The sequence below is a fragment of the Anguilla anguilla genome, chromosome 8, assembly GCF_013347855.1.
Source record: "Anguilla anguilla isolate fAngAng1 chromosome 8, fAngAng1.pri, whole genome shotgun sequence".
NCBI classification, from domain to species: domain Eukaryota; kingdom Metazoa; phylum Chordata; class Actinopteri; order Anguilliformes; family Anguillidae; genus Anguilla; species Anguilla anguilla.
The window spans coordinates 55,991,663-56,004,121 of record NC_049208.1 but is presented as its reverse complement, the minus strand read 5'-3'; the positions used below and the strand labels follow the sequence as shown (position 1 = coordinate 56,004,121).

The 12,459-nt window shown below is 47.3% G+C and overlaps 1 protein-coding gene across 2 annotated transcripts in view; it reads right to left on the bottom strand.

Moving 5' to 3' along the window:
- Positions 1–3,841: 3,841 nt before the first annotated feature.
- LOC118234277 (septin-7-like) overlaps positions 3,842–12,459 on the bottom strand; it is a 38,156-nt gene continuing 29,538 nt past the window's right edge. The window contains exons 10-15 of one of the 2 annotated variants that reach the window (XM_035430704.1): positions 9,853–9,904; positions 9,259–9,384; positions 8,240–8,260; positions 7,834–7,969; positions 5,545–5,690; positions 3,842–4,792 (exon numbers count right to left, since the gene is read on the bottom strand). In XM_035430704.1, the coding sequence (XP_035286595.1) occupies positions 4,753–4,792; positions 5,545–5,690; positions 7,834–7,969; positions 8,240–8,260; positions 9,259–9,384; positions 9,853–9,904 (521 nt within the window). In that variant the 3' untranslated portion in view covers positions 3,842–4,752. The remainder of the gene's footprint in view (positions 4,793–5,544; positions 5,691–7,833; positions 7,970–8,239; positions 8,261–9,258; positions 9,385–9,852; positions 9,905–12,459) is intronic. The other variant, XM_035430705.1, reaches the window with a different exon arrangement.

Sequence of the window (12,459 nt, the reverse complement as noted above, 5' to 3'; positions counted from 1 at the left end):
ATTTTCTGAAACGTTATCGATTCCGCTTGGCCACAGTGAGTGAAACTAGGCGATCTGAGCGTATAGTTTCTATGTAAATTACGTTAGAAGGATTCAGCCTTCTTGTTTGCTACCTAAACTTCACAGCACACATGTAGCAGGACGGTGTGTCCAGTCAGATTTCTTTACGTGTCGTGGAAAGGGGAGTGGTTACTGTACTTGGGACGCACTGCGTTGATAACGTTCTAAACCGGCTGAAAATAGGACGATACATTTAAAACGCATATTTCTCCAAAAATAAAGAACGGACATATGTAATACTTTACTCATCGTGTTTCTTCAATGCCCCTTGTGCAAATAGCACATAAAACCGAGAAAGTGTGAAAACCACCATGTTACACCTTTAAATGACCTTTTAAACCACTTTCAAATTTTAAAGGCAGTTTTGTCATACACTTGTCAAGTAAACTCATTGTCATTTTGAGTTTTACATTTTTAAATATTTTTTTTACAGTTGAGTTTTAGCCATGGACCTGTTAGCAGTGGCACTGGGGGGGAGGGGCTGGGGTAATGGGGCCCAAAGTCGCTGGGAGGCCAAAAGGCACTGCACCATGCCAGCTATGAAAGTAATCATAATTATTAGGCAATACAGACACGTGACTCCCCCCACAGTCAGCACAGGAGGACTGGAAGGGGGGCATGTCTTTACAGTAACAGCAGAGTCTTTACCCCCCAGGTCAGTGCCCTTACTGGTCTTGTTCCCTAAACACTGATTCTGTTCCCTAAACATTGATCCTGTTTCCGAAACACTGATCCTGTTCCCTAAACATTGATCCTGTTCCCTAAACACTGATCATGTTCCCTAAACATTGATCCTGTTTCCTAAACACTGATCCTGTTCCCTAAACATTGATCCTGTTTCCTAAACACTGATCCTGTTCCCTAAACATTGATCCTGTTCCCTAAACATTGATCCTGTTCCCTAAACACTGATCCTGTTTCCTAAGCACTGATCATGTTCCCTAAACACTAAGCCTGTTCTCTAATCACCTGTCCTGTTCCTAAAACACTGATCCTGTTTCCTAAACACTGATCCTGTTTTCTAAGCACTAAGCCTGTTCCCCTAATCACCCGTCCTGTTCCTAAACACTGATCCTGTTTCCTAAACACTGACGCTGTTCCCTGTACAATGGTCATGTTTGGTAAGTATCAGTCCTGTTTGCTAAGCATTTGTTCTGGTCACTAAACATTGGTCGTGTTCACAAAATATTGGTCCTGTTCACTAAATATTTGTCCGTTTGATAAATATAGGTCCTGTTCGCTAAATATTGGTCATGTTAGCTAAACAATGGTCATGTTCCAGAAATATCAGCCTTGTTCTCAAAATAGCTGTCATGTTCCCTAAACATGGGCTGTCTCTGCTCCACCCCCGTAAAAAAAAAAAACCCTGATAACTTTCAATACAATGAGACAGGAAGCTTCAGGTCCCATTTCTGTGCAGTAGGGCAACCAAACCCAGAGGGAGAAAGTAGAGAGTGTATACCATTACAGCACGGAGAGAGAGTATACCATTACAGCACAGAGAGGGAGAGTATACCACTACAGCACAGAGAGAGAGAGTACACCATTACAGCACAGAGAGGGAGAGTATACCACTACAGCACAGAGAGAGAGAGAGAGTATACCACTGCAGCACAGAGAGAGAGAGTACACCATTACAGCACAGAGAGAGAGAGTACACCATTACAGCACAGAGAGAGAGAGTACACCATTACAGCACAGAGAGGGAGAGTATACCATTACAGCACAGAGAGAGAACAAGGGAGAGAGCGGGACAGACCGAAGAAGCAAGAGATGGAGTGAGAGAAGGAGAAAGACTCCTATCTTCAGTAGGTTATGTTGAATCTGTAGCCACAGTCCATATACGTAAGGTGTAAAACACAAGTGTATTGTTACAGGTTGTTTTAAATGCAGCATCTTTATAAAGAGAACCAAATAGCTTCAATCAGCCGGAGTCCTTGATTTAATGTTCGGTTGCGCTGGAATCTGCTGGTCAGGGTGATTTAATCTACTGCATGGCGCTCAGCCACGACTGCATTTCAGTCTGCACTCTTACTCAAGCCAGTGTGAGACACTTCAGCGCCAACTCCTCCCTTCTGCCTTCTGTGCCCAAATCACCCCCCCCCCCCCGAAGAGGCAGGGTGATAGTGGTGCCAAGCAGGGGTCAACCAGTCTGTGTGTGTGTGTGCGTGTGTGTGTGTGAGAGAGAGAGAGAGAGAGAGAGAGCGTGACACACACACACCACACACACCACTCCACAGCAGTCCACTCTACCCCTGACACTGTGTAGTGGCCTGATTTCAGTTTTCACCTTTCACTCACTGTCAAGTTTCACTCGCTGGTCCTCTACAGCCCCCTACTGGTCATAAACATCACTACACATATATATGTTTTAATCAATTCTATTCTCAACACCAGATACACTCTCTAAAACACTGGTAACCAACCCTGTTCCTGTAGATCTACCGTCATGTACATTTACGCTCCAACCCTAACAAAGCACAGCTCATTCAACAGCTGGAGCAGGGCTGCCCAACCCTGCTCCTGGAGATCTACCATCCTGTAGGTTTTCACTCCTGCCCTAACAAAGCATACCTCATTCAACAGCTAGAGTAGGGCTGTCCAACCCTGCTCCTGGAGATCTACCATCCTGTAGGTTTACACTCCAACCCTAACAAAGCACACCTCGTTCAACAGCTAGAGATGTTGAGCTGCTAATTACTACAGTCAGGTGTGCCAAATTAGGGTTGAAAGGAAAACCTACAGGACGGTACCTCTCCTGGAACAGGGTTGGGCAGTGGATGCAGGTTTTTGTTTTAGCCCAGCAGTAAGACATGATTCTACTAACAAAGATCTTGACTGAGGACCATGATTAATTAATCAGGTGTCCAGGTCCGGGCTGAAACAAAAACCCACAACCACAGCCCAACCCTGGTCCAGGAGATGTACCGTCCTGTAGGTTTACACTCCAACCCTAACAAAGCACAGCTCATTCAACAGCTAGAGCAGGGCTGCCCAACCCTGGTCCAGGAGATGTACCATCCTGTAGGTTTACACTCCAACCCTAACAAAGCACAGCTCATTCAACAGCTAGAGCAGGGCTGCCCAACCCTGTTCCAGGAGATGTACCGTCCTGTAGGTTTTCATTTCAACCCTAATTTGTGAGTGTGTGTGTGTGTGTGAGTTTCTGTGTGTGTGTGTGAGTGTATGTGGGTGTGTGTGTGCATGAGTGTATGTTTGTGAGTGTGTGAGTGTGTGTTAGTGTGTGTGTGTGCGAGTGTGTTTGTGTGTATGTTTGTGTGTGAGTGTGTTTGTGTGTATGTTTGTGTCCACACCTGTGCTCTACAGCATCTCGCAGTGCACATTCCAGTTTGCGAGTTCGGTTTCCTGAATTCTGATTGGCTCTGCTGAAGCCCAGCCAGTCCAGTCGACAGGTTACGCTGCACAGACACATATTCGGCCCTTTGAGGATCGAGATAAAGGAAATAAAGCATCACTCAGATGCACAAAAACCAGACTAGTCTGCGTCTGAACAGAGTCTGCATAGCGGCTGTTACTGCAGAATAACAGCAAGAACCTGTGCATATATTACCCAGACTTCTGTGCTGCTCACTCACAAGACACAAAACCTGTTATTCACAGACTGTTTTCTTAGCAGAACATGGCGTTTGGTTGATTGACTGATTGATTGCGCCATTTTCTCTCAGGAGGAAGCTGCTGAAGAACGTTGGGCGCTTCATCCGCGTCTCCGCCCCCTTCTGGAAGCCCCACCTCCTTTTTTAAAACAAAATAACTCCTCCCATTTAACGTTTCATCACAAGTTTATTATGTGACTTTGTACAATACAAACAAACAAATAAAAAACAACAAACAAAAAAAGAAGAAAAAAAAGATTTGCGGTATATAAATGAAGCTAAATGTCGTGGCCAGAGTCACTACTCAGCGAAGCCACAAGGGGGAGGGGCCTCTCTGCCACACGCCCGCCCACTCCCTCTACACTGCCCAATGCCGTGGCTCAACACTCACAGACAACCCCCCCCCAAACAGAGTTCTCTAGCGTACAAAATCCAAACAAACAAAAACAAGGATTAGCAGGCCAATATATGGAAAAAATAACAACAAAATAAACAAACAAAAAAAAATACAATTAAGAATAATTATAATAACCTAATCGAAACATTACATGAGTAGGAGTTATACATGTCAGTCCATGGCTAGATAATTTAAATTACAAGAAATGGAGAAAGTGAGCATTTTTATTTTATTATGTTTTTTTTAAGGGTGAGGGTAAGAGCAAAACAACTGTTATTCATAAAAAGAAAGGAGCGTTTGAGCCTGCAAGCTTTGATACACCTGCCGAGTATGTGAGAGAATGTGTGCGTTCGTGTGTCTGAGACAGAAAGTAAACGTGAATAGAAAGTGATTGTTCAACATGGAGAAGGGTTTTCTCAGAATGAATCGGACTGTAGAGTCATGAGAGAGGCTGACGCTTAGAAACAGGAAGACGGGGTGGAGCGCCGATGGCCACAGCCTCCTGTTGGAAGATAAACCACGGCCAGCCACCCCCCCGACCAATCACAACCTTGGTCCTCACAATGCCCCGCTCTGGCCCCTCCCACATGCAAAGCAGGATGTATTCTATTGGTCCAAACAGAACAACGAAAATTCAGGATGGCAAATTGTACATGACAGCATGGTGGTCCCTCTCCAGCTTTATGAAAAGATCTTCTTTTTCTTATTCTTTTCCAAAGTCCTGCAACAGAGAGAGAGAGAGAGAGAGGAATGGAGAGAAGGAGAGAGGGTGATAGCAGAAAATAGTCAGAAAGAAAATAAAATATGTTTTCATACATTTTCAACCAAAAACAGTACTATGGAGTAGCCATGAAAAACAAGGCTCCAGAAAGGTACAGGGTAAAATTTCCCATCGCACGAGTGATGTCATGTGACCTCGTTCAGGGCAGTGACGATCATATTTAAGGAATGCCCAACGCAATATGGACTCTGTGTTTGGCTCTCAGCTCAGACACCTTTACACACGCTTAAGGAAAAAAGAAAGAAACGAAGGAGGGAGGAGGAGGGCAGAAGACTCATCGCTCAGGAACCTGACCTCACCAGTTAGTAACACATTCCGCAGAGAGCTGGCTGCTGATTGGAGAACCCCTTCCTCCTCAGAGTGGCAGTTGGGCAGAATTTAAATTCGACTGACCGCGACCCCGGGTGAGAGTTTTTCAGCAGTAATATATGAGTGTGTGTCTCTGGGGTGATGTGTGTGCACTTATGACCAGTACTGTTTAAGTGTATGTTCAGGAATGTTGCTCAGTCATGCTGTTCAGGTGTGGGTCTCAGAACACGGTGCCCAGGTAAAAGTGTTCAGGTGTGGGGCTCATGTGTGGTGTTCAGGTTAGCTGTTCAGGTAAAAGTGTTCAGGTGGGGGGGCTCATGTGTGGTGTTCAGGTAAAAGTGTTCAGGTGGGGGGCTCATGTGTGGTGTTCAGGTGTGCTGTACCTGGAGGCGTCAAGTTTCTGCTGCTCCAGCAGCCGCTGCTGCGCCTCCCAGCTGCTCTTCTCCTCCTCAAACTGCCGCCGCTTCTCCTCCAGCTCCTTATGCTGCGCCTCCAGACCCTTCTTCATCTGCTCATGACGCCTCTGCAACTGCAGCACCGCATGCCACAGACAGGGGTCAGCACAACACTGCTGCAGTACCACTGCAGTACCGCACGCCACAGACAGGGGTCAGTATAACACTGCTGCAGTACCACTGCAGTACCACAGGCCATGGACATGGGTCAGCACAATGCTGCTGCAGTACCGCACACCACAGACAGGGGCCAGTATAACACTGCTGCAGTACCACACGCCACAGACAGGGGCCAGTATAACACTGCTGCAGTACCGCAGGCCACAAACAGGGGCCAGTATAACACTGCTGCAGTACCGCACACTACAGATAGGGGCCAGTATAACACTGCTGCAGTACCACACGCCACAGACAGGGGCCAGTATAACACTGCTGCAGTACCACATGCCACAAACAGGGGCCAGTATAACACTGCTGCAGTACTGCACGGCACAGACAGGGGCCAGTATAATACTGCTGTAGTACCATACGCCACAGACAGGGGTCAGAATAACACTGCTGCAGAACAACTGCAGTACCGCACGCCACAGACAGGGGTCAGCACAACACGCTGCAGTAAGGTAATAAGAGCGGTAATAATACTTCACTAGTGCTGCAGCACGCATGCACACAAACACATGCACATTTTTAAAGAGGCTTAGAGGCAGTAGAGATGTGATTAGAGGTTTAGAGGCAGTAGAGATGTGATTAGAGGTTTAGAGGCAGTAGAGATGGGTTTAGAGGTTTGGAAGAAGTAGAGATGTGTTTGGAGAAAGTATAGATCTGCTCAGAAGTTTAGAGGCAGTAGAGATGTGTTTAGAGGTTTGGAGGAAGTAGAGATGTGCTCAGAGGTTCAGAGGCAGTATAGATGTGTTTAGAGGGTTAGAGGCAGTAGAGATGTGCTCAGAGGTTTAGAGACAGGAGAGATGTGTTTAGAGGTCTAGAGGCAGTAGAGATGTGTTTAGAGGCAGTAGTGATGTGTTTAGAGGTAGTAGAAATGTGTTCACAGGGTTAGAGGCAGTAGTGATGTATTTAGAGGCAGTAGAGATGGGTTTAGAGGTCTAGAGGCAATAGAGATGTGTTCACATGTTTAGAGGCAGTACAGACATGTTTAGATGCAGTAGAGATGTGTTTAGAGGTTTAGAGGCAGTAGAGATGTGTTTAGAGGCAGTAGAGATGTGTTTAGAGGTCTAGAGGCAGTAGAGATGTGTTTAGAGGCAGTAGTGATGTGTTTAGAGGCAGTAGTGATGTGTTTAGAGGTAGTAGAGATGTGTTTAGAGGCAGTAGAGATGTGTTTAGAGGCAGTAGTGATGTGTTTAGAGGTAGTAGAGATGGGTTTAGAGGTCTAGAGGCAACAGAGATGGGTTTAGAGGCAGTAGTGATGTGTTTAGAGGCAGTAGAGATGTGTTTAGAGGCAGTAAAGATGTGTTTAGAGGTCTAGAGGCAGTAGAGATGTGTTTAGAGGCAGTAGTGATGTGTTTAGAGGCAGCAGAGATGGGTTTAGAGGTCTAGAGGCAGTAGAGATGTGTTTAGAGGCAGTAGTGATGTGTTTAGAGGCAGTAGAGATGTGTTTAGAGGCAGTAAAGATGAGTTTAGAGGTCTAGAGGCAGTAGAGATGGGTTTAGATGTCTAGAGGCAGTAGAGATGGTTTTAGAGGTCTATAGGCAGTAAAGATGGGTTCACAGGTTTAGAGGCAGTAGAGACATGCTTAGAGGCAGTACAGATATGATCACATGTTTAGAGGCAGTAGAGATGTGTTTAGAGGTCTAGAGGCAGTAGAGATGGGTTTAGATGCAGTAGAGATGGGTTTAGAGGTCTAGAGGCAGTAGAGATGTGTTTAGATGCAGTAGAAATGGGTTTAGAGGTCTAGAGGCAGTAGAGATGTGTTTAGATGCAGTAGAGATGGGTTTAGAGGTCTAGAGGCAGTAGAGATGTGTTTAGATGCAGTAGAGATGGGTTTAGAGGTCTAGAGGCAGTAGAGATGTGTTTAGATGCAGTGGAGATGTGTCTAGAGGTCTAGAGGCAGTAGAGATGGGTTGAGAGGCAGTAGTGATGTGTCTAGAGGTCTAGAGGCAGTAGAGATGGGTTGAGAGGCAGTAGTGATGTGTCTAGAGGTCTAGAGGCAGTAGAGATGGGTTGAGAGGCAGTAGTGATGTGTCTAGAGGCAGTGTTCCATACCTCAGCCTCTGAGTCTTTCAGCTTCTGGATTTTCTCTTTGACCTTCATCTCAAACACCTGCTCCATCTCCATCTCCATCTTCTTCATCTTCGCCACATGTTCCCTCCTTTCCTCCTCCATCTGCGCCAGGGGGCTCCTATGCACACGCACGCATGCACGCACAAACGCACACACACACACACACACAGGTCAGAGTTCATAGTGAATGACATCATGGCCACAGCTTCATAAAGCTAAGGAAGCAACAGGTCACATACAGTACACGTCACGGCACATTCATGACACACACATGCTGGTCCTGGGAGAGCTCAGTTCACACAAGCAGGGAGGGCAGGTGGACACAAAGGTAAGTTAGGTAAGTTCTAATTTTTGTAAGTTTTTTGAAAGAACTGAAATTGACACTTACATGCCTTCACCTGTGTCAAATCTAAAAAAATAGAAACACACACTTAGCATGCAGCAACCAAAAAAGACAAAAAACCATGCATTTAAAAAAAGACAAGAGGTTATTAACTGAAAAATAAATAAATAAATAAATAAATAAACAGGAGACAGAAAGACAGAATGAAGTTAGTGGGTGTCTGTTGTCACTGGTTAGTATATGTGGAGGAGATAGACGTTAGCCTGAGTAAAGGGGTTAGTATATAGGGTGGAGTCAGCCATTAGCCATTAGCCTGGATAAAGGGGTACCCAGCTGGAACCAAAGCACTATGGAGTTCTGACGAGTTCAGGTAACAGTGACAGCACCTACACACTATCTGTGTTTAGGAGTACGTTAATGGATCAGGCAGACAGATGGCGACTAGTTCGATTCCCATGCACGATAAAACTCTGCCAGGACCCTCATGCAGAATGCAGTATTAATCACCAAGTCTTATTTTAATAGCAGATTCCTGACCTGCATAAAGAGGTTGAGATGTAAAGACCTCAGGAGGACAGAAACTCTATGAGCTGGTCTTCACTGCTAGGGCAGAATCAGTGAGAACTACTGGAGTTCTGGTTCCGATTATCATTTCCGTTTCAGGTTCGGGTTCTGATTCTGGTTTGGGGTCTCACTGTGTTTCAGGTTCAGGTTCTGATCCTGGTTTGGGGATCTCACTGTGTTTCAGGTTCAGGCTCTGATTCTGGTTTGGAGGTCTCAATGTGTTTCAGCTTCTGATTCTGGTTTGGGGTCTCACTGTGTTTCAGGTACAGGTTCTGATTCTGGTTTGGGGGTCTCACTGTGTTTCAGGTTCAGGTTCTGATTCTGGTTTAGGGTCTCATTCGGTTTCAGTTTCAGGTTCTGATTCAGGTTCAGATCTGGTTAAAATGTGGTTCTGGTTCTGATTCTGGTCCTGATTCAGGTTGTGGTTCAGGGCACTTCTGAGTGCTGGAGTCCAGACCCCGGCTCGCTGACTGTGGGGGCGCGATGGGGGCAGGACTCACTTGGTCAGCTGACCCTTGCTCTTGTGGTTGTCCATGCCGTTGCAGGTGACGGCAGCCAGCTTCCTGCTGCGGTAGTTCTCATAGTGAAAGTTGTTGGTCACGTCCTTCAGATCCTGCATGTGGGTCCTAGAGACAGAGAGAGAAACATGCAAAACAGTGCCACCCAGTGGCAGAGAACAGTTACAGCACGCTGCCACATCCAGCCACCACACAGACTTTCCACACAAACCAGACTTTCCACTTCAATCATATTTTAGGGATTCTTTTGGAAAACAGAAATAAAATTTGAGGTACGCCACTTTCAGAAAGAACACATTTCTCTGTTGGGTGATTGGTGGCTTTAGGTACAAGTGAAATTAATGTACAAACCAGGGAGTCGTTTGTACCAACGGCCCTCTAACACTGCAGGACTTGGATGTGACGTCAGGCTGTGAGTCAGCGAGAAAGACTGATGCCTCTCGCTTGGTGTAAATGTGTTCATCATTATTTGGGCTATTTACTGGGACAGTGAGATAATGACCCCTTTCCATGTGTGTGTGTTCAGGGTGCTGAAGGGGACTGTATGTTCAGGGTGCTGAACACGGCTGAGCGTACCTGATGAGCATGTCCCGCAGGATGGTGAAGTCACAGTGTTCAGGGTTCTCCACTGCGAACAGACGGGGGGGGTTAGACAGGCACAGGGAGACATCACACACCACAGAGAAACCACACAGTTGCACCACAGAGAAACCACACAGCTGCACTAGAGGGAAACCACACAGCTACACCACAGAGAGAACACACAGCTGCACTACAGAGAAACCACACAGTTGCACTAGAGGGAAACCACACAGCTACACCACAGAGAGAACACACATAGCTGCACTACAGAGACCACACAGCTGCACTACAGAGAGACCACACAGCTGCACTACAGAGAAACCACACAGTTGCACTGCAGAGACCACACAGCTGCACTACAGAGAAACCACACAGCTGCATTACAGAGAGACCACCCAACTGCACTACAGAGAGACCACACAGTTGCACTACAGAGAAACCACACAGCCCGCACCACAGAGACTACACAGCTGCCCTGCAGAGAGACCACACAACTGAACAACAGTGACCACACAGCTGCACTACAGAGAAACTACACAGCTACACTAGAGACCACACAGCTGCACTACAACTACACAGCTGCACCACACAGAAACTACACAGCTGCACTACAGAGAGACCACACAGTTGCACTACAGAGAGACCACACAGCTGCACTAGAGACCACATATCTGCACTACAGAAAGGCCACACAGCTGCACTACAGAAAAACTACACAGCCGCACTACAGAGAAACCACACAGCCCGCACCACAGAGACTACACAGCTGCACTGCAGAGAGAACACACATAGCTGCACTACAGAGACCACACAGCTGCACTACAGAGAGACCACACAGCTGCACTACAGAGAAACCACACAGTTGCACTGCAGAGACCACACAGCTGCACTACAGAGAAACCACACAGCTGCATTACAGAGAGACCACCCAACTGCACTACAGAGAGACCACACAGTTGCACTACAGAGAAACCACACAGCCCGCACCACAGAGACTACACAGCTGCCCTGCAGAGAGACCACACAACTGAACAACAGTGACCACACAGCTGCACTACAGAGAAACTACACAGCTACACTAGAGACCACACAGCTGCACTACAACTACACAGCTGCACCACACAGAAACTACACAGCTGCACTACAGAGAGACCACACAGTTGCACTACAGAGAGACCACACAGCTGCACTAGAGACCACATATCTGCACTACAGAAAGGCCACACAGCTGCACTACAGAAAAACTACACAGCCGCACTACAGAGAAACCACACAGCCCGCACCACAGAGACTACACAGCTGCACTGCAGAGAGACCACACAACTGAACAACATGAGTGACCACACAGCTGCACCACAGAGAAACCACACAGCTGCATTACAGAGAAACCACACAGCTGCACCACAGAGACCACACAGCTGCACTACAGAGTAACTACACAGCTGCACTACAGAGAGACCACACGGCTACACTACAGAGAAACCACGCAGCCCGCACCACAGAGACTACACACCTGCACTGCAGAGAGACCACACAGCTGAACAACAGAGTGACCACACAGCTGCACTACAGAGAAACTACACAGCTGCACTACAGAGACCACACAGCTACACTACAGAGAGACCACACAGCTGCACAGTGGAGACCACACAGCTGAACTACAGAGAGACCACATAGCTGCACTACAGAGAGACCACACAGCTGCACTACAGAGAAACTACACAGCTGCACTACAGAGACCACACAGCTGCACTACAGAGACCGCACAGCTGCACTACAGAGACCGCACAGCTGCACTACAGAGACCACACAGCTCCACTACAGAGAGACCACACAGTTGCACTACAGAGAGACCACACAGCTGCACTGTACAGTGTTTCAGATGCCACACAGCCATAAACACCACACAGCTGCACATATAGTTCCCTCTACCGTCACTGCACTATGGCAGTCTGTGCTACCAGGACTGACCAGCAGGGGGAAGCAAAGTCACACGCATCAGAGCACCAACCAGCTTCCTCAGGCTTTCTTTCCTTCACCATCAAGTGTGTCAAATTAGCGAGTCACGCTTTTTCCTTGCCTCCTCCACACTCAACAGTTACAGTGGGAAAAAAACCACCAAACGCACAAGGACACGGTCCCGTAGAACAAAGACTGTGCCCTCCCACAGCTGCAGTGACACATTTCAGCCACCAGGCCCAGTCTCCTGTTTAGAGCTGCTGGTTTGAAGTTACTGCTGGGGAGTGTTCTAAAGGGGTGGGGTTTAAGAAGGAGGGAAAAGGTGGCCAATCAAAGGAGCCGGTTCTTAATTTTGGGAGTTTAAGAGGTTGAGGACTCCTCCTCTGTGGTGATCTCAGGAGTGTGGATTTCTCCCTTCCAGAATGTTCCTCCAGTGGCGGTTAAATGCCCTACGACACCCCTGCGGAACGCCGGGTGGGGGGGCGGGACAGAGGGTCGCCGGGGTCACATTCCAGGCAAGGGGAATGTCCCAGAGAAGTGGCCCACACGAAATGGAGGAGGGGGGGTATGTACAGGGCTGTGTGAGCAGATTTGGAATCTATCAGGATTTACAAGTGCAGCACAATCAAATCAAATGCGCCT